Below are 22397 nucleotides of genomic sequence, written 5' to 3'. Positions count from 1 at the left end.
AATTATAGTTGAATGTTGAGGAAATACACTTGTGCTTAGAAGAAGAATTCTGTGGAAAAGCTGGAAACAGCATACAAGGACTGAAAGCTTTATTTCATGAATACATAACAGAAAAAACCAAAGCACATAAGTGCTGTAATAAAGTTTCAGTCAAACTGACTTTCCTTCCACCAAACCCTGGAACAGAAATGCTCATGTTATAACCACTGTTTAATATATTTATTTTTCCCTTTCACTGTATTTTATCAAAGATCAGAAAATATCTTCTGCTACTGGTCACTTTTGCCTAGTACACCCAACAGCCGAATTCCTTTGTGTAGCATGGTTTTGGTCAGAATTAGGATAGTTTGAGGAATTATGTGACACAAGTTGTTTCCCACCTGTAAACAGAGCAGAAAGCTGTATTTTGGTCCCATAGAGATAAGAGTTGAATGAAACAAGGAAAAAAATTTGGAGGATCTCAGTAGTGGCAGAGGGAGAGACAGACAGAAAGAAGGGAACTGACAAACAATGATTATAAACTCTCATGTGCAGTGGAAACAAGGTGAAGATGGAGGGGGACGGCCACAACAAAATACCAGAAAAATAATAAAAAGGAAGATACTGGAGAATGAGTGAAAAGAACTGCCACCCAAATTCCCATGACCAGCAGGCTGCAACACAGAACAACAGAATGCATTGCTTAATTACCATTGTTAAAACGTAGTCTAATTCTTTTTCTTTATAGTGGAACAGAATTATACACATACAAACCACTCTGGATATGAGGCAAACCCAGCAGCATGTGAACAGGCCACATTTCCAAACTGGAAAATTAACACAAATCATCACTTCTTCCTGTTGGCCTGGGCAGAAATTATGAGCTTCTCTGTGTGCAGACAAATGGGTGTGGAGCTACTGAGATACCACACATACACTGTCTCTCTCACACCTACTCACAGCAGGACACACAACACTGGTTTGGTTCACAGCTACTGAGTTTGGGGAGGGATGTGGCAAATCAAATATTCTTCTCAGTTCTAGCGTATGGCAGAGCCAGCAGTTCTGAGCAAAGCTTCATAGCAATGAAGTCAGGTCCTGGAGGAGGGAAACTCGGTGAATAACCAGCAGAGCATCTGCTATTTGCCTGCAAGGAAATCACTGCATAATCATCTTGCAGGATAAAGCACACACCTGCTTACACAATTCCATGTGCGTGTCACAGAATTCAATCTTAGTACTGAAATGAGAAGGACAGTATTTAAAAATCAGTCATTGCACAGGTTAAGCTTTCCCTCTCCTCCTCTGAGGTGCCAGATGAGGCTAATGCAGGGAGCTTTTTGTAACAACTCTGAATCTACACTCAGACATTTTCTCAGTATTACTTTTTCCTGCCACTCTCCCTGGAATTACATGTGTATGAGAGAATCCATAGCCTAGAAATGCAGGTATCTTTAGCACAAGTCAGCAGCATCAAAGGTGATGTACCAGCCCACAGGACTGGTGACAGTCCAGAGCCACTGCCTGTGTCCCCTCAGTGCATTTACAGAATCCCAGTTTCCACAATGAGCAACCTATTGGAGACAATCAAAGCCACATTAAAGGCTGCTGCCATTATGTGCCCAGTGGGGCAACATGGCCATTGGTTCTGAAGCCTGGTGGACAAGTTGAAAGATTTGGTCAAAGTTTTGGCATTCCCACTGTTAGGATCACCGTAACATACTGTTTCTAAAATGCTAGAACTGGGAACACTAAGAGAAATTAAATGAACTCACAGAAATTGCTAAAAGCTGCCACTGTTACCACTCACACATTAAGAGAAGGGTATGGATCAAAACTGACAGTATTCTTCCCCAACTAGAAGACAAAATTCTGCAAAATTTCAAAATCCTCACTAATTTAAAATGGCATGATGTTCTCTCTACATTCAAACTTGACACCCCAAACAAAAACATCTTTACATTTCTAAGAAAAAAAATAATATAGTAGAAGTAGATACTTTCTGGTTAGCAGCATATGATCTAGCAGTTATAGCTCAAACCTACATTTTCTGGAATTTCTCACCCGTAAAACAGACATCTGTACACAAAATACACTGTTAGACTTAAAATGTCTCACTAGTTATCATCCCATTTCTGGTGCCAAGGAAAAAAAAACAAACCCAAACCATCAGAATCACCAGCCAAAGGTTGCACCTGCAGCACAGCTCTAAATTTTACTCAATTTTTCCTTAACATTCTTCAGAGAACTCTGCCCAACTCCAAAAGACACCCAAAGAGAAAGCAACCTGATAAGCACCATTTACAGCAAAAGGAAAATTTAGATGCGTATATGAAAACATAACCCAGAAAGAGAGTGGGAGGAAACTCCATCCTTTAGTTTCACAGGATTCCCTAACACCTTCTGACTCTCTGCATTTATTTCTACTTGTATCTCTTGCAAGACAAAACATTAGTAGAGGTTTTCATGCTCTTTGAGGCAGACATTAACATTTCCATCAGCATTTCATCCAGTGCTGCATTAGCCCCTGCATTAAGCTTGCTTTCTTCACTTCTAAAGGCATCTATCACCAGTTCTTAGTACACAGCTTTTCAGCAGCATGGTACATGTCATTTTACAAAAGGAGGATAAGGAGATCTAGAAAATCTCAGCAGCCTAAAGAACTGTTAAAGAGGCAGCAACTGAGAGCCCCAACATCCTGATCCCTGGGGTTCAAGACAGCATCTTCTACAGGATCTTCATAATCCCATGTCTTTTTAAAGAGAGCACAGAGTACAATACAGCCAACAGCTGCAAAATGGCATCTTGGAGTGCCAGTGGCCACAATAGCTGAGTTACAGATGTAACAAGATATTCCTGTGCTGAAGAGGGATTACTCTTTTGGAAATTTTAAATGTAATCCCTCTAACTTGCTTATGAATTATAACTGTTTATACTACTGGTTTTAATTTGAAGACAGAAATAGTATTCAACATTTAAAAATACAAACCTGTTGAATCCTAACATAATGCACTTTTATTTATAAAGAGACATGAAGCTCACCTTTTAAACTCTTCTGTATACTGTTATTCCCTTTTAGGAGCTTGGACCATTTTATTGCTCTTCTAGTGAGTACCACTAGGTATCTGGAAAAGAATGCTTCATAGGATGCATAATCAAAGTCTTCTGGCCTCTCAAACCCATATGGATCAACCCTACAAAATAAAAAGAATTCCTATAAAAATGTTTCTACATACCTACAGCTGCAGAAAAAAAAAAAAGGCAAGTATGCTTTAAATAACTTCCAGCTGCTATTTCTAAAAGCAGCTCAAGTCTCCCTCCTCCCAGCAAAAGCCTACTCAACACAAACTGTTACACTCCATTTAGCATATCAAAGCTGTTTAAATAAATTAACCTAAACATGCACCGTTCAGTCAGTTTCACAGATTCACTGTATTTTTAAGTAAGGAGTTTTTGGAGCAAAGGACCCATTGTGTGTGAAACTGACACAAAATTATGGCCACGTAAAAGTCTGGGAGGTATTTTTCTCCACAACACAGGCAAACAGTTGAAAAGTATGAAGTATAGCACAACAGCTCCAATACGGCCTGAATTCTCTTTCCAGACAGCTCTGTGCAGAAAAATGACAACAGAAAGTACACATGTAACAAGTTACAAAGGTTATTTTTAAAAAGGTAACTTCTGAAATTGTCTTCATGAAAATGTACAACATGGAAAAAGACAAATCCTTGTGTCAAGCTGTCTTCTTCATATGAGTACCAAAATGCTTATTCTTTTATCTTTTACAATTGTTCAAAGTTACAGCACATTATCTCAGGCAGCTCAATAATGACACAGTATCAGAACTGCACAGGTGATTCTGTTCTAATATATCAACTCACCTGGCTAAATTATATTTATGGCAACTTCCCAGGGTGCTTCATACCTGCAAATTATCACCTGAGTACAGGACATTAATGGGCTTTACAGAAGTTAAACAGGCAGAGGGATCTGTCCAGTCAGACAAGGTTTCAGGACAGACTTCAGGATTTAACTTCCCGAAACACTGCCTGTTTCATTCATGGCGAAGGAATCTGAACATGGAGCAGCACTGGCACAGCCTTGGGAAAACTGGCTCACGGGAGCGTCACAGGTAGTAAAGCATGAATCAGATGAGGAACAATTAAATATTCAGAACCACAAATCGTTATTACATTGTTCGCTGTTTAGAAGAGCACCTTAGTATTCGTGTACTCTTCAAATGTGACACGAAGCCCACAGGTGTAAAAAGCACCGAGACCCCCGACACAGGTTTCTCTGAAGACACGGAACATGAAACCACACACACACACAAAACCCCCTCACACGTCCATCAACACACATCTCTTATGTACGACTGCGACTGCCCAGGCAGCAAGTACAGATTAATTTCATGCTCCACTCCATTCCGAAGGTAGAAGGGGAAAACAAAGAGGGAGGACGCAGGGTTTTAGGGAAGCCGCCTTCCCCGGCCGCCCTCGGGCAGGGAAGGTTGCGGCGGCCGCTCGGTGCCCTCAGCCACCAGCCGTGCCCGGCCCGCTCCGTGGGGGCTTCCTGCGGCCGCAGCCCCCGGCAGGGCCGGCTCCGAGCGCCAGGGGAGGCGCAGCTCGCCCTCCGTGCGCGGCCGGCGCGGTCCGAGCTCAGCCTGCCGGCAGCCCTACCTGTACGCCCAGTCCCGCCCGTCCTCTCGCCTCGCCATCGGCCGCCCCCCTGGCGCCCGGCCGGGCGGGCGCTCCCCAGGCCGAGCAGCGCCGCGGCCGCGGCCCCGCGCCGAGCTCCGGCTCCTCAGTTCAACTCCCTGCCGCCCTGCGAGGGGCGGGGGCGGCCGCCGGGCCCGCCCCGTGCCCGTGCCCGGGCCGGCAGCGGGCAGGGAGAGCCGGGCAGAGGAGGGGAGGGGAGGGGAAGGCAGAGGAGGGCAGGGCAGGGCAGCTCCGCGCCCTCGGGGCCGAGCCGCCTTCCTTGCGCGGCCAGCTCGACTGGGAGACGTGGGTCTGAGGGTGATCCCGGCTTATATTTGTGCACTTCACAGTTTGCTCATATCTTGGGGGGAAAAAAATAAATTCAAATGTTTTAGCACGAGGGAAATATCTCACTAGTACGAGGGGAGAGTGGTTTCAGGTACAGCTCTTCAAACCCAAGGAATTTCCCCATAACCAGGAAGAAAAGGTTGTTGTGTTATTATTTAAGTTCACTTGGTTGGTTTGGGAATGTTTTTCCCCAAATCACCACAATCTTCTTTTTAATATTCCCAAATTATTCATTACAGTCATAATCACAGAATATTCTGAGTTGAAATGGACCCACAAGGATCATCAAACCCAAGTCCTGGCTCTGCAGAGGACACCCCAGGAGCCACACCATGAGCCTGAGAGCATTGTCCAAATGCATCTGGAGCTCTGTCAGGCTTGGTGCTGAGACCACTTCCCTAGGCAGCCTATTCCAGTGTCCAGCCATCCTCTGGGTGAAGCCATCCTCTGGTTTTTCTAATACACTGAAATATTCCCAACTTCAGCTTCTGCTGATTAGTTTCCACCGTAAACTAACATTAATTTAGATATTATTTAAATAATAAATGGCAGATTGTTAAACATGTCATGTAATAATACAGAAAATTCTATTTTAAAAAAATTGGCTTCCCTGTTTCCAGAATCCACCTCTAAAATTAGCACACTGTTCTTCATCTTTAGAGGTCTTGAACAAAGGCCGAAGCCCACAAGGACTCAGCCTTACTGACTGTCAGCAGTTTCATTCATAACACACCGCAAAACAGAAGGGAGAGAGCAAAATTATGTCCCTGCTTGTCCTTTTTTGAATAAAGTTCTGACTCTGCACCCAGCAAAGTGCTTGGAAAATTACAGCTACTGCTGGGGAAACATTATCTTGTTCAGCCAGCAAGTAAGAGTTGCTGCAGACAACAGATGGGATTTTACAAGGGAGATCAACAGTTGCTCCAGCACTCTCTTCGGGAAAGCTACCTTCCCTCTGCGGGACCTCAGGCGATCACCCACACAGAAATGTAAAAGTAGTTCGGCTCCAATGGCAAGGGAAAGAAAATAAAGAGGTTTGTGCTTGGTTAAACTGACACTGCAGCGCTGTGAAAATTTGTGATTGTTCAGCAAAACGTAATTATTACCTTTTTTGTGCGAGAGGGCGGGAGGGAGTTCTGTGCTCCAGTGGGCATGGGGCTGCTCCTGCGGGAGGGGAGGGGAGGGTGGTGCTGCTCCGGTTACCACGGGCTGGCCGGGGCACCGGCAGAGCCGGAGCGGGATTGCAGCCCAGCCCCGAGAGCCGGCCGGGGCCGTGCCAAGCCGGGATTGACGCGCTGCCAGCGTTGCCTTGGCGGAGCGTAGGCAGGGCACGCTCAGCAAACAGCTCTGCCCTGCGACATGGCCACGCTCTCACAGAAAATCCTTGGCAGAGGTGTGAATAGGCGGGAACGTTGTCCCAGGGAAGAAAAGGAAGCCTCAGAATATCCTCTACTCTTCTAAATCCTGAAGGCACAGACTTTTTTAGGTAATAGAGTTATACTTCATCTGTCAAAATCAGGCTCTTTGGTGCCTTTAAAATGAGGCATCAAAAGTTCCCTGCAAACAGCAGATTGTTTCTGTGATTAATTAAGGTACATCTGCTGTGCAAAAAGAGTGGCCTTGTCTATAAGATAGTGTCCTTTTATTCAAGCCTCAAATGTTATGAACAGTTTCTCTTGCGCTAACACAAATACAACTGTGTGGCTGACTCAGATTTATGCCTGTTACACACAAAAACTCCCATTAACAATGCTTAGGTTATTAATTGATTAATAGAAATAATTCCTAAATTTCAGCACAATTATTGGATCCCCATATTTTATATGAGCCAGCCCACTGTCAAGAGAGAATACCTTGGTTGTCCTTCCCAGGGTATCAATGCTGCTCTCTTCTGGGCAGATATCATGTTGCTTTTAAAGGCATTCAAAGAAACTAATGCATAAACCCTCGAATCTGAAAACTGCTTTGGTGGTGTGATCAGCAGAAAAAGATACTATTTGCTTTTGATCCTTTGTTTCTGAAGGAGCTGGTGACAGTGGCGGAGTTCAAAAGGGTAGACTTAGTTCACATTCAGAACAGTGAAGCTCATAGCCTTCCTATCTGCCATCTGGTGCAAAAGGAAATACACTTTATATATAAAGTTCTCCCCACCCCCTTTTTGCACCTGAACTTTATCCCTGAGGTTTTTATGTTACGATGAATGTTTTTGGTAGAAATTCTCATGGTTCTGCTCCCAGAGTAAAATAGTGACTCCCTTAAAATAGTGACTTCCCTTTAAGGGTAGGCATTTAGATGTGCTCCCTGCAAAGGCAGATGAAGACAGCAGATGAGTGTTTCACAGGCTGAGGCATTCAGGGCTTTGCTTGTCTCATACCCTGCATTTTAGTGAGCAAGGCTTCCCTTCTTGTGTTTGCAGAGCAGTTGCTAAATTGCAGGATGATTCTCAGCCTTATCAGGAATTATTCTGGAGTGGCTTTATGCTTCCTAACACTGTGATATATGTGCTACGTCACCTATATTTGATGTATCATCAGTGCTGAAATATGGTTCAGCTACTCATATACCACCCCACAGCCATTTGTTACTCTTAAGACCAGAAGTGGAGAAGAAGCACCAGGAGAAAATCCTCAATAATATTTATCCTGGAAGTATTCTTTGACTGCCTGTGGGAACGATAAAGATTCTTTATCTATTCAAGAATGACAGAAATTTATTTATTATTTTGAATATCAGATATGTGTCTGGAGTTTTTTCTCCTGAGGTTCTTTTTTGCTGGCTTCAAGGAGGCCAAAGAAGAGAAATTGTTAGGGGAAAGAAAAGCACTACAAGACTGAGAAAGAGTAAGTTGTGTGTGAATATAGGTGTACATGGATATAGTGTGCCTAATATTTTTAAAACAGCGTGGGTGAATCTGTTCATAAGAAATACCAGTAAGAAACACCATTTCCAGCAAAGGCAGCAGCTCTGCTTTTTCAGATCCAGACAGCAATTTAAACTTTTAAAAAAACCTTAACTGCTTACACGATGGTTTAATAGCCTCTTTTAAAAAATATGAATGCATCGACATGGAAGAAGAGATTAAAAGATAATTCTCACTACAGACTGGGTGCTGTAGTATCCTAAGTAAGGGATGAAAGTCCCACAGCATACGTGGCTTCCCTAGCTCATGTGATTTTCCATACAGCCACTCATCTTTGTGTCTGTACTTGCTTAACCATGCCGCACAAGTGTACCCTGCTTCCTTGCAGCTCTATTTTTTGGCTGGAGCTTTCTTCCCATGACCTGAAATAAATCTGCTGCTCCATACTTGGGGAAAAACAGTTAAGGTTAAGTATATTTGGCAGTATAGAGTATCCAGTAAGAAGTAAACATTGTGTGTGTGTGTGTGTGTGTGTGCGCGTGTGTGTGCGCGTGTGTGTTTATATATATAAAATCATCACATCCAGACACCTTTAGTTCCTGTTACAACCAGCCACCTACCAAGTTTAGTCAATCCTCACCTACATATGGATTAAGGCTCTCAATCCATAATGAAATGTAATGAAATGCTGAACTTGTTCCATGTTTTTGTCCCAGCAAATTGCATCATGCTTACATAATTGTAGTCTGCAGGCCTGATTAAACCTGTTCACGTTGAATTGTTCCATCAGCATTCACTGAACTTTAGAACAGACTGCATAGCAAGGACAGAAATGTATTTTTAAAGTTAATTTCCACTATTCCCTAAAGGCTTCACAGCTTCATGTCTATGAAGGTTACTGGCTGTAAGGACGAGTTACGTCCACATGTAGTCTGGGAACCGCCAGTATTTTGATTATTCTTGGTATGACTGTGGCCCTGGGAGTCAAAGCATACTGATAACTGCATCTATAAAAAGGAGCTCTAAAGCTCGCTGCATAGCACTGCAGCTGCCTGGAGAATCAACATTACCCATGGAAACCTCTGCAAAAGGGTTTCTGCACCCAGCTGCCAACCTCCAGCTGCGTCACAAAAGAAGGCTCAAGGCTGTAAGTGACAATGCTGGAAACAGCAGGGGAAGAGAAATTATATGGTAGTGCCCTCAGTGTGAAAAACACAGCAAAATTATATGTCAGAAGTGATATGGGAAAGGCACTTGAACATTATAGCAGGAAGCGTTCCTAAGGCAGGGACAAGGGTGTCCTTAAGAAAAAGGTCAGCAGCTATCACAGATCACGAACCCAGCAGTGGGGAACTGAGCAGGGCAGGAGGGAAATTAATGAATCTACCTTAGGTCAAGCTGCAACTCTGTAAAATGTTTTTGTTATTCAGCTGACAAAGTGAAGTATTTTTGAGATGGCTTTGTTCTGTTTATCTTGTTTTTCCTTATCTACTTGAGTGATCATGAGGGATGTGCTGAAAGCCCTCTAAACCATGCTGATGATGTTTGCCTTCCTGGCTGCATGAGTACAAGGCTTACAACTGGACTTTGACATTTCATAGGGAGAGATGGTAGGCAAGATTGGAGATTATTAACTTCCTACTTATCCCATCCCCTTTTCTTTCTTATCCCCAATTGTGAAGGTACCCTGCCTAGCAAATCTGGTAGCACAAATATCTGCTGATTAGGGACAGGGTTTAATTTGGATGTTCTCTGTCTGCTATGACTTCACATTTGTTCCTAGTTGAGAAAAGTTAAGGCAAACCTTGTCCTGGCCTTTGACGGCTTCTGCATTAGGATTGCTCTGCAAGGGCTCTCATTTCAGTTGTCTCAAGTAGTATCCCAACTGGTAAAAAACAGGAAGAGTTATCATTACAGGTCTTTAAATACAGTATTTGCATATAAATACATAGTCTTAGCTGCGGATAACATTAGCTATTTCACGTAGTTGTCTCTATGCAGTAAGGAGTTTCTCTAGAAATCATGCATTAAATAAATTTTAAAAACCCCTTAAAGTAACAACATGATTTGGTGTAAAAAGAAGAAGGTATATCTACCCACTCAGGAACAGTCATCAATTTCACACATGGAATAAGGATGAGTTTTGTAGGAGCACAGATGTGAAGTTTCTGTAATTAAATACTATTTTATAATGCATACATACAGGAGTATTTAGTTTAAGTTAGATCAGCAAATTCCTTTTCTGTGAGTTCCAAGCTTTGAAGTGCTGAACTCTGCAAAAGGTAATGCGCTCCCAAGGAGGTTTTCTTCTCCACAGCCTTCAGCATGTTTATCCCCTACACATTTTAGAACTCACAGCCTGAAAGAAAAAGAAGTTTTGTGAAAACCTAAAACTGGGTTTGACAGCAAGAGTGAGTGAAGCTTCTTGGAACTGCAAGGTTATAGCAACAACCATCAGCACAGACATGCCTCAGTACTTACATGGGATCAGCATATCAGCTGAAGTATCATGTTTTTAAATTCCTTTGGAAGGGAAGAAACTGTGATTGCAACATCTAGGATCAAATTATTACTTTCTTCTGGCTTACTTTGTCAGGTTACAAATTACATCACATGACTAATACTGCAGGAAAAATGTCATTCTCATTTGGTGTTAATTTGCAGATAAGTGTTCCTAGTACTATGAAAAACTGGTACATTATCAAAATTGAAATAATTTAATTTTTCTTTTTAATATTTCAGGTTTTTCTGACACTGTTCTTTCCCATCTTAATCATATTGAAGAGGGAAGCATAACATTGAAAATCAGCAGCAACATTTTGGTATTTCCATAGTTTGCTGCATAATTAAATACAAAAATATGTTCTCAGTCCACTGTTTGATCCTTTTTTCCATTCAAAGTGTAGCTCTTTTGTCAACAAAACACCAGTTTGTGTTTTTCAACTAAGAAATTTTATTTTAGCTGTGTATGAATTAAAGAAAATTATAGAACTTAATTTGCTGCAATTATTCAGGGAGCCATAACAATCACTGAGTGTGACAGTGCTGCACATTTATATTGCTTCTGCAACAGGTACTATTTCTGCTTTTTCATATTTCTCAAAAACATATTTTTCAAAAATTTTCTTCTCAGAAACTCCAAATGTCAAATTTTTATAATTTCCTTTTACATGACATCTTTTCACTGACAATTCTCCACGAGCAGTTGCTAATTTTCTGAACACAGCCAAGTAAGCTTTACGATAATTATTATCTTTCCTGATCTATGCAAAGTATTTTTTTGGTATAGTTGCAAATCATTGTCTTATTAGACATTGATGGAAAATTCTTGATGAAAAATTGACTGTAGTCATAATATACATGTAGATACAAATCAACTCACCAAAATACATAAGTAACTTAGAATTGACATTTGACCATTAGGGTTGTGGATCTGCCTTGTAGGGGCCCTGATTCCCTGCCACACAGTTACATTTTAGCACATGATATCTACAAGTGAGGAAACCATCTGGAATTCTAAAGAATGACTGTAAAAGTAATTCCAGCTGCAATTCTCTTAACTTTGCTGTCTTCTCTCAGACAAAGCTTTTTGTATTTCGATGGCAGCATAAATGCCCTGTATAAGATTTATTGAGAATTACAGACTTGGAGAATTTAATGTTTCTTATATGTGGGCAACAGATTAGTTTGTATAAATGAAGCACTTTTCAGCAAAGAAAGCTCAGATTCAATCCCACAGAAGTCAAGGGAATGGGCTGAGTGTTCTTCATGCCTCTTAGTAATTTTCAGTTCTTTGTTTCATCCTGTCCTAGCCCCAGGGGTTCAAGCAGCTGAGGAGTCAAGGATCAGAGAGAGTGTATGAATCACTCCAGAAGAGATGATTCTTCTCCTCTGTGAAAATCTGTCATTCAAGCCTTCACTCAAGAAAAAAAAGGTGGTTTCTCTCTCCAGCTCCAGTGTCCAGCTCTGAAACCCACCCAAGTTTTAGAGCCTTCCAAGGTGCATCTCAGAGTTGCTGATCCAGAAGAAGCAGCGCTGGGAAGATCTAGTGCTCCTCCTAGCCAGGAAGATCCAGTCTCTGCTTGAAGGAACTGACTGTCTCCTATGAGATATATTACATGTGGCTGCTCTGTCTCTCACATGGCATTTCTTTGCTTGTGTTACAAAAAGTAGAGGTGGGGGCTATACATTACAGCAAGTAGATCATAAACATGGAGGTGTAGTCACAGTTTTACTTCACATCTGAGTACTCAGGGAAAGTAAGCATGAAGGAGCTGCAAGTAGAACGAAAGTTCAGCTTTCCATCTGGTAGAAAAAATCTGCTGTGCAGAAAATTGTACATAACAATGCAGAATTTCCCTCCTGCACATACAGGATCACTTATTGCTCACACCAAAGTTGTAAGTCTAGCATCTCTATGCAAGCTGAGAATCAAATGGTCAGATACTAGATAGATGGATGCCTTACTGAGAACTTCCTCAGATTCACCCAGTGCTTCAGAAAAAAAGAAAATAAAAGGAAAAAAGGAAAATAAAAGGAAAATAAAAGGAAAAAAAAAAGAAGAAGGGACTCTTGGAAGTCCTTTTCTAGGGAGGACTCAGCCTTCAAAGTGCACACAGTATTCATGAGCATGACTGGGACTTATTCTGTGTGGAAAAACACTGTAGCTCTTTTGATTGCACTGCCTGTATTTTAGAGTACTGCTGTCTAGTTACTACAAGGGGTGGCCAGAGTTCATAGTGTAGGTTCTAGCACCAAACAAATGCAGGATTAGCAAGGTGTTGTATTTCCCACAGCAATGATAGTGTGTCCCTGACAATACCTTTCATATTCTCAGGAGAGAAAGCTAATGCTGGTCCTTGCAGTTAAGTTTATGCAGTCATAATAAACAGTACTTAAAAAGCTCACAGTTGCTGTCAAGGGTCCTCACAAAGGGTCATTTGTAATGAAACACAAGACAGCTCTGGTGGACTGATTTCTGGACAGAAATAACAATTAGGTAACACTTACATAAGAATCAATGTCTGGCTTTAGCTTTTCAGTGTGTCTGATTTGCTGCTCCAGCACCCTTCAGTACCTTTTGTAAATACATCCTCCTGTGCACTCATTGGCAACTTGCACTCCCCTGACCCACAGAGCTACCTTCAGTTGTGTGGGTCCAGCCTGCCTGTAACATTTCTTGCTAAACAGTTTTGAAAACCAGTGGAGTAACATCAAATAATATTTGAGAAATTTGCAGGAGATGATTGCAAGCAGCAAAGCTGTGAATGCTGAAATATTGACAATAAGGACATGCAAGATGCTTATCTTGTCACTTCCATTTTACCACTTGCCTTTAATTAAACTGAAAAATAAAGGCATCTTGGATCTTCTCCCTGAGCATGCATACATACCGCAATACAGTAATTGTGTTGATGGTCTGTACTATTAAAGATGGGTAAAAATGTTTAGAAGAGACAGAATCTGTTTTTGACAAATGTGAGGAGAGATGAGGAAGGACATCACAGAGAATCACTGCATCAGGGTTTTTGCAGCTCTAATTTGAACATGGCTATTTTTAGAAGACTTCTTGTACATACCAACAACACTAATAACTGCCAGATGAGACAACCATATTCCTAAAACACAGTGACATCTCGTGCAGCATGTGTTTGGCAAATAGTGATAAAAAGTAATTAATTCTTTTTGTTTCCATCAAATTGAATTATGCTTTTATTTTGCCTCTCCTTTTAGTAGTCTTGAGAGTAATTTTACAGCCTTTAGTTCTTACTATTTAATGGAGTGAATGACTTTCCTACAAAATTCAGACTTCTTATGTTATGGATGTCTTCCATACATGACTTCCCGTTACCTTCATTTTATTGCTATTCTGTGATCCTTCTAAGATTTTGGGAAGCAAATAATCCTTACACAGAAACCTGTCTCCCCCATTACTAAATGGTGAGACAAGCAGAGAAGAAGACTCTCTAATTGCTGTCAGGAGACATGTGAACACATTTGCCATATAGACCCACATTTATAAGAGGGGCATCCTCAGCTGGCCCAGAATAAGGGAGCTATTGCAGGGCAAAATTCTGCCTGCCTTTGCCAAGGGCATCTTTATTATCACCATTTACTACTAGCAGGCTGTTCACTCACAGATCACAGTGAGTGATCTGATAATGTTCATAAGTGCTGAATGATAATGTTCATAAGTGATAAAGCAGCCTCATTAAAAAAGTTCCCAACTGGCTGTCGTGGCTGGAGAATGCAAGTTGAGTGGCAAGCATGGGGAGTCAGAGAGACCACTTTGAGCGATGCCTGCAGCAGAATAACACCCAAAGAAATCACTGTGCAGACACTATCAGTAAATGTCAGAAGGGCCTTGAAGTAAATTGTAGGGGACTTGATTGTTGATCTCAGCAAAATACCATCCAGACCTTGTCAGCCGTGGAAAATGGAAAGAGTTGGAGCCTATGAAATGCAAGGGCTCCAATAAGGCAAAGCCTCTTGGCTGTTGGTTCATGCTCAGTGGAGGTACTGAGGCCACTGCAGACACAACATAGAATCACAGAATCTTAGTGTCACCAAAACCAAGGGAATCAAAGAAACTCTCCAACATCATCTTTTAAGTATTAGAGAATCAGGCAGTACTTTATTCTGGCCAGGATGTGCAATGAAAATCCTTCCATCCACACATGACAACGGTATCAGAGCATCATTTCTGTTGGCAACAACCTTTAAGATTGTTGAGCCCAACCATTAACCAGCACTGCCAAATTCACCTTTTGCCCTGAAGTGGCAGAAATGGGGTGGGGAGGAAGAGGGAGGGGCTGCAAAAATGGTTTGTGTGAGGTGAAGGAGCCAGCGCTGTTCTTAGAGAGAGATTGCCAGTGTTACAATCCTCCTTTCAGTCATGCACAACCACATCATCTAAATGACAACAAACCCTGAGATTATTTTCGTCCACAATAATCTGGAAAAGCAGTTGAAGGATTTTCATCCTATAAAATATAAAAGTACACTCTGTGCCAAGTGGTAATAGGGCTTTAAGACCTCCATGGTCTGGTACTCCTAAGTCCCTCTCGCAACTTCTCTGTCAGCTGAGCCTGGAAGCCCTGCATGCATTAGGAAAGGCAGAGGTAATGACAAAAGGTCTTGGAGCAAGGAAAGGAGGTTGAGTTAGCCAAAATTCCTGCATTTTATCAGCCAAAAAGAGCTGTGTGTGCAAAGGGAATGCCTCCAGACTGGGACAATATGGTATTGCCTCTGCTCCCCTTAGCTTTGCCCATATAACTCACAAACTGTTGTGGGGTCAAAGACAAGCTGTTAAAATCTAGGAATGAAATAGAATCTCTGGATTGCCGGAGGGAAGAGGTACCAAGTGCTGCTCTTTGCCAGCAACAGGGGCTTCTGGGCATAAATAAAGGTTTCATCTTTGTTACCACAGCCGTTGCTGTGCATTTCTCCTTCCCTGGTACTGTAGGAAGCCTCCACTCTCTTCTGTGCTCCACAGCTGCTCATTATCATGGAGGGCAGCCCTGCAGCAGCCCCAGGACAGCTCCTGTCATGGTAGCAGCCCTACAGCTCTGGGAATTGGATGAGCAGAGGGAAAGCCATGGGCAAATACATTCATGTATGTGTCCAGGTGATGCCTTGAGTTTCTTGCACAGCCCACCCATTCCCATGGGAACGTGGGGGACAGTGGTGGCAGTGGCAGAGCAAGGGGAGGCTGGTGTTTGTACAAGGTTTTGGGTCAGGGCTGCCTTACAGAACACAGCTCTTGTGGTCTTGTGGCTTTAGAGATGAAGATGATGGAAGAGCTCAGCCCTGCTGCAAATGTAACAGGCCTGGCTTGTTTGCTGTGCATTTGTGGTCTGATATCTGGGTGCCAGACATCCTTGTGCCATGCTGGCAATGTCAGAGGGGATGCTGTACCTGCTTTGCAGCAGTAGCACCAGCTGCCTGTCCCTTGTGCTGCCCAGGGCTCCAAGAGGCAGAGGACTCTGCCTTCCTCACCAGGTTCCTCCTGCAGCTGGGGTGGTGGCAGAGGGTAAAATCCCAAGGTATCCAGGGATGAGTGGGTACTGCCCTAGAGCACAAGGAGGGGTGGAAATGCTTTTTCTGCTTCTCCCAGTATTTTAGTTATTTGAGCACCCAATTGTTGCCAAATTTGAGATCTGCTGCTAGAATGCAGTATATGTGTGCATCTGTGTAGCTGATCAAAATAGCACGTTCAAAATGCTGGAGTTTTTTTAATGTCTGTGAGTGATTTCTTTAAAAAAATAGCAGTGAAACTTCAGAATAGAAAGATTACTTTGTTACTGAAAACTCAGTTTGTTTTCAGGCTTTCCCCAGGAATTAATGAGCAGCTGCATGTCGGAAAGAAATTCTTTCTCATGAGGCTCTTGGGAGGGCTCAGGAGTCTTTATTGAACAATAACTGGAAAATCTGACCCAGAGAAAGAGTTCTCTATGTTTCTTGGAAACACATGATTCATGTTCCAGTCTCATTTTGTAGCCCTTGAACAAGACAGAAATGTAAGGGGAAAAGTAGGAAAAGGAAAAGGGAGAGAGGGAAGCCAGCAGTAGGAAATGCATGTGTCACAGGATGAGCTTGGCAGAGTTTCCATGTGAGCAGCGAGGGAAAAACAAATGTTCTTTTGTCTATTAAAACTACTCTTTGCAACACCTTGTTTTTACTTTTGTGAAGCATTCATAATTTTCCTTCTGTGAATTGATGAAGGAATCCAGATGACTTTTAAACACAAACATGGGTTTTGAAAAAACATATATGAAAAACATATTTTCCTAGAAAGTGGTTCAGTGGGGCCCAGTCTGAAAATTTTTGAACTCTTGAGAATTTAACTCATTGTGGCACAGAGATCAGTAACACTGCAAGTCATTGCTTGAGTCTTAATCCTGGACCTTGCTGTGGGACCTTTGGAGTCAGTCAATATGGGTATTAATTCAAGTCTGTGTATTAGTGAAGATTGTAGGGGGGACCAGAAAATGATCACATAATCATCATAATCATCACATACTGTTGCTTCAGCTTCTGGAAGAGCAGTTTTAATGATTTTGCGCTGTGGACTGTGTCTGCTGCTGAAGTGGGGAGTAAAGATCCCTATTTCCATTACAAAGAGTGATGTTTAATGATCAGCTGAAGTACTGATATTACATCTTTGGGCAATATCCCCGTGCCTGGCACAGCTGGTCATGCACACAACATGAAGCATTGTGGGAGAACTGTTGGGTGGGGTGAAGAGTTAACTCTGAGCTCTCATCTTCAGGCAGAATTTGTTTTCCCGACTCCCTTAAGGATGCAGGGCTTTTCTTTGGCTGCAAAAAGACACATCTCCACATGGCAAACTCGCCATCTGCAGGCCAGTGAGAAAACCCGCCAGGGGCGGAGACAAAACAGCTCCACAAGCTCAGGGACACCTTGCTTACCGTGGTCTTACGGTTTCCTGCTCTTTTGTGCCCCATTTAACAAAAGAAAATCACTCTCTGTGTGTTATCCCAAAGGAGTTTAGAGTGTCTGTCTCTGGAGCTTAATCCTATCCCAGTAGATTGCTTAAAAATGTAAAAAAAATGAGACTTGATGTTCTTCTGCAGCAGGCTTCTTCTGCCCTTATTGACTCAGGTCTGCTCTCAGCTGCAAGGAGGGAGCACAGCTTCCCAGCCCAGACCTTCATACCCTCCCCCAGCTACTGCAAATCAACGCTGATTCATCCCATGAAACACAGTTTTGATTAGAACACACTGTTTCATAAGCATATTTTTGCCATGAGAGCATGTTTTATTTTTTAAAAATACTAAAACCTAGTCTTGCAGGAAGTTTAAGCTTTCTGTGCCAGGCTGGAAGAATATTATTGGAATGCATTTTTTCTATTTGAAATAAATCTTAAGGAGGATATTTAACTTATTTCAGTGGTTATTTTGTACTGCTCTTGAATGTCAGTTGCATCCAATTAACCATAGAAAGTCAAAACCTAAAGAAAATGTTTAGTTGTCATGCTGTTTCCTTTCAGCCCTCAAAAAAACCAAGAGGAAACTGAAGCAACCTCCGTTTCCCCTGATTTTGAATAAAAACTATCTCTAAGCTGAGGTGATTTTTCATTTAAACCTGGGTTTCTCAAGAAGAAAGCATAAAGAAAGACCTGATTTTGCATTTCTGTCTGCCTCGAGTTGGGCACTGGTGGTATACATTGGAGAGCTGTGTCCACCTGTTTTTAAAAAAATATTTAAAGAAGACTGAACCTGATTTGGTCACCAGATTACTGCCTTCTTCTGCCAGCCATGAACCACAGGTAGCCAAACCTGATCCAGCCCTGCCACAGCACCAGGTTTGTTTCAGGTGTGCATTTGAAAACTGCCCTCACCAAGCAAAGGCAAGAGAGGCAATCAGGTCGTGCAGCCCTGGCCAGCCATCCCTCTGTGGGCAGAACAGGAGGAAGTTGGCCCAACCAACCCTGTCCTTAGCCCATTACTGCTCCTATTTCAGCAGCCAGAGTCACCTCCCTGACGCACAGTTTTCCTTTTGCCCATGGCTGAGGAGCCAGCAGGGAGCAAGCTGCAGAAATGTAGTTTGCTGGGCTCTTTTCAAAGCCATTTCATTTGCATAATTAATGTTCCATATTTTCTACCTATTCCCAGCTGTCACATGAAACTTGGCATGTGTCAGCTCTCCTGGGAGTAAGGCAAACAGTTTGTATACTGATGAGACATTTACTGGTGCTGTTTGTCTTCATTTCTCATGCTTCTTCCCTGACAATGACAGAATGAATACCAAGTTGTTATTTTATATGCTTTCACTATTTTAATCTTCTCAACACACAAATAAGACTCAGTGGTACAAATAAGAAACCCTCTGAGGAGGAAAACAGTTTTATTAAGAAATCTGTATGGTATGACAATGGTACAGACTTTCTTGTCACATGATGTGTGTAATATAAATGAGTTAATAAAGATGTCTTTTGGGGATTTCTGGTCTTCTGCAATAAGTGTCCTAGAGCTTGGAGACAGAGTTGAGATACATTTGGTGGGACCTTATCTGGGTGTTTGGATATCACTGCTGCCTGTACTGTTTCCATTCCTGAGAGGAATCCAAGATCTCAGTGACTGGGTTAGCAATCCAGAGCTGCCTTTTGATAGTCCATTGTATTGGTAAGAATCCCAGGGAGCACAAGGATTTCACTCTGATGGTGCAATTTGGATTCACAGTTGTTTCTTGAGAAGGATGGGCTGGCTCTAAAGTGTCCAAAAGGCTTCTTTCTGTGGTTCCTTCCAGAAGTCTTGGGAAGTACAGTGATGAAAAGGACTCACCTACTATTTAGACTGCATCTTAACCAGCAACTGCAGCAAATGGTGTTGTGCAGGTCAAAATGGTGTGCAGCCTGCAGAAAGTAGTTGAAGTTCTTTGTGGTAAAGGCAGGCACTGGCTGCATTCACCTACAGGGCTGCAGGGAGCTGGCCATCCCTGCACACCTATTCTTTTGCTCACATGCTTTTCTTTTTGTGGGGAAATAGGTGGCCATGAAACTCTCCTGTATTTCTGGAATCTGGGGCACTTTATTTAGAAGGGGCTTTGGTTGCCTAACATGAAGCATCTTATGAAAAAAATCTTGATTTTCAGAGAGCAAATGCTGAGCACTTTCCCCAAAAATCAGATCTGTGATAAGATGCCCCTTTTTGGACATTTGGGGTCACTATCAATTTTTAAAAGAGAGCCCAAAGCTATTTGGTGACTTTTTGAGCATAACCAGTTCAGTGCATTATTGATTTTTATGGCTTTATTTCCCAGTGATTTTTCCCTCTGGCAGTACATTTCTGCTGTTGAATGACAAGCACCATTGGGAGCCTGCTGTAGTGCTTGTTTGCCAAATGAAAATCCCACCATCTTACACAGTTGGTTTTGCACCTACAGCTGAGGACACATTGAGGTTACTACCAAGCGTAGAAACAGGAGGTGTGTAGCAATTCCTAAACTGTTTCAGGTCCTTCAGGTCATAAGAGGTAAAATACTGATCTGCTGATTCTTTGGTTATTCAGGATACAAAAAGTCTTTTAGTTGGCAGGAAAGTAGATACCTAGCAAGCTTCCCCCCCCCCTACTTTTCCTAAATTCTCATCAAGGAGCGAAAAATGTTTCAATTCTATAGAAAGATGTTGATGGAAATGAAAAGGAGAAATAAAGCTCACAGGACCTAATATGTTTTGGAAACCACATTGTGAATGCAGTAGTTCAAATTATTTTGCTGATAATACACATCCCTGTGCTCATTTCTCAGGTAAGAGAGATTTACTTTAGTGTTCCAGAGAATTCCCCATCCCCGGAATCTGTAAGGATCCCAGCTTTTACTTGTCAGGTTTCTCTGATTAACCAGACAAATTTCTTTTGGATGGTGTCCATCGTGGCAGAGGAATAAGAGAAAAAATGTTTCCCTAAATTTTCCTACTATTCCTGGCACTATTTTTCATCTACTTTTACCACTGCTTGCCTGCATCCTGCTTTACAAATTCAACCATTAGGTGGGGCATTTCTACTGTCAGCTGCCCAGATTTCATTTGCAGCGTCCTGTGCCTGGGACAGATGCTGGATAGTGCTGGTATATGAGGTCTCTTCTGTTATCTTTAGTGCTTTCTTCTTTTATCAGCTCCATTGACATCCAAAATAGTACAAAGCGGGAGACCTGAGTCAAATGAGGTCTTGGTCTCTATCGTTTTTTTGTCATGTGTGAAGTGTTAAATGTTATCCAGCTGAAGAAGATGCTGATCAATTCCTAAGTTAAACAGTTCATAGCCAAATGTGTGCACTCATTCATTTTTTTTCATTTCATTTGAACAGTTTGGAATCAGACAGCACTTCCAGGACAACTATTTGTTCCTGGTTTTGATGTCTGGGTAAAAGCAGTGACACATTTCCTGATACTGCAGTGGATCAGTTGTGTGTTATGATACAGCACTGGCCTCTGTACTTCCATGGGGTAAACCTTCACAGGGTTTGGGCTTCTTTTGCTGGGAATAGCTAGTCTTTATGTGCCCTTTTTAAATTTGAAAAATAAAAAAAAAATCACTGAGGAGCTCTTTGTTATACTTATGCAGAGACAATGCTCACCCAGCAGGGCTGAGCAGCCATTCTGAACTGGGGAGAGAGGGAGCTCTCCTATGGCTCTCTGAGCTCTCTTAGCAGTGAAGTCCCAGAAATATAGGCATCACTTTCACTTCATGAAACTTGTGGAGAAAGTGATGGGCTCTTTGCAAACCCTGGATTCTGAGGCCTGGGTTAGTCCCAGTCAGCCCCAAGTGCTTTAATCAAGGACTGCATTTCTGCAGGAGATGGAGGGAGAGAGAGGCACATCCAGAGGGCAGTTGAACTTGTTCTGAGTTTGGGGACCTGGAGAGGGCCACAAAGGCATAGGTTTGTCTCCCCAGAAATGTGGGAGGATGAGTGGGGCTGCTGGATCTGGTGGGCATTTGCCCAGCCCTGTGAACGGGACTGTACTATCATAATGATGTGCCAGGTCCCAAACCAATCCTTCTGGGACTTCTGTATCACTAAGCCCATCTGGCAGGTGTCCTGCCAAGAAGAAGGGCTGGGAGAGATTTGACTGTGGCCTAATTAGAGAGGCCATAAGGCCATAAAAAGTCTGAAGGACTTTCTGATGGCTGGTATTGGGAGCCTGTCTGGCTTCTCTGTTGCTTCATTCTCTAAGCACCACTAACTACTGAGCCCCACTCAGAGCTGCTTCTGCAGATGGGGCCCTTCAGGTACCCCAGCTCCAGCTCAGAGTCTGGACTCCCCTTAAATGCCTCTTTTATTCAGGGTTTCAAAAACTTCTGGAAAGTTTCACTTTGGAGGCTCCAAAGCAATGGACTATGCTTGAAGCAGTAATATTGTCATTAATTTTGCCCAGTGTCCTTAAAAAATCTCTTTCCATGAGAGTCTAATTTCATAAGAATATGAAATTTCAAAATATTTTGTCATAGAGGGGGAACCTTGAAAAACCTTGTCTACCTGGGCTTTGGGGTTTTTTTATATTACCTGCTCCTGGCCTGGTTGTGACTTTGTATCTGTGTCTATAGCTAAGCCAGGGCTTTATGGAATCATTACTAAAAAATAATCCCGCTACTTTTAGTATATGCTAAGGATCTAACTCCTCCAGTGACCTTGAGAGATGCTTGCCTTGAAAACTGCATATTAGTAAAACAGAGGGCTGTAGTATGGAAAAGGAACAGAACTGCACAGAATTACACCCATTGTCCAGAACCCCCAAAACCACAAAAAGATGTGCTGGCAGATGCCTCAGAAGTATCTGTTATTAGGTCAGACAAATTGAAGCAGCAACTGGGAGGGCTCTGTTCACTGCCTCTCCTGTGATGGAGTGGGACATGTGCCTAAAGGATAGCAGGGGCAGAAGTTCTCTGCTCCTGGGGGTAAAAAAATTGTGAAGGACTACTGGACACTGAGAATGAAAGTGTTTTCTGTTGTGTCAGAAAGGGTCTCATCAGCGTTCAAGCCTGGCCATTTGCA

General features: G+C 42.5%; 1 protein-coding gene across 1 annotated transcript in view; it reads right to left on the bottom strand.

The window, feature by feature from the left end:
* Positions 1-4873, bottom strand: part of GRTP1 (growth hormone regulated TBC protein 1) — a 34497-nt gene extending 29624 nt beyond the window's left edge. Inside the window, exons 1-2 of the mRNA XM_058799943.1 lie at positions 4659-4873; positions 3022-3173 (exon numbers count right to left, since the gene is read on the bottom strand). Of these exons, the coding sequence (XP_058655926.1) occupies positions 3022-3173; positions 4659-4696 (190 nt within the window). The 5' untranslated portion in view covers positions 4697-4873. The remainder of the gene's footprint in view (positions 1-3021; positions 3174-4658) is intronic.
* Positions 4874-22397: the final 17524 nt, after the last annotated feature.

The sequence above is a fragment of the Ammospiza caudacuta genome, chromosome 2 (assembly GCF_027887145.1).
Source record: "Ammospiza caudacuta isolate bAmmCau1 chromosome 2, bAmmCau1.pri, whole genome shotgun sequence".
Classification (NCBI taxonomy): Eukaryota; Metazoa; Chordata; class Aves; order Passeriformes; family Passerellidae; genus Ammospiza; species Ammospiza caudacuta.
Note: the sequence above shows the minus strand (reverse complement) of the source record. Positions and strands in the feature narration are given on the sequence as shown.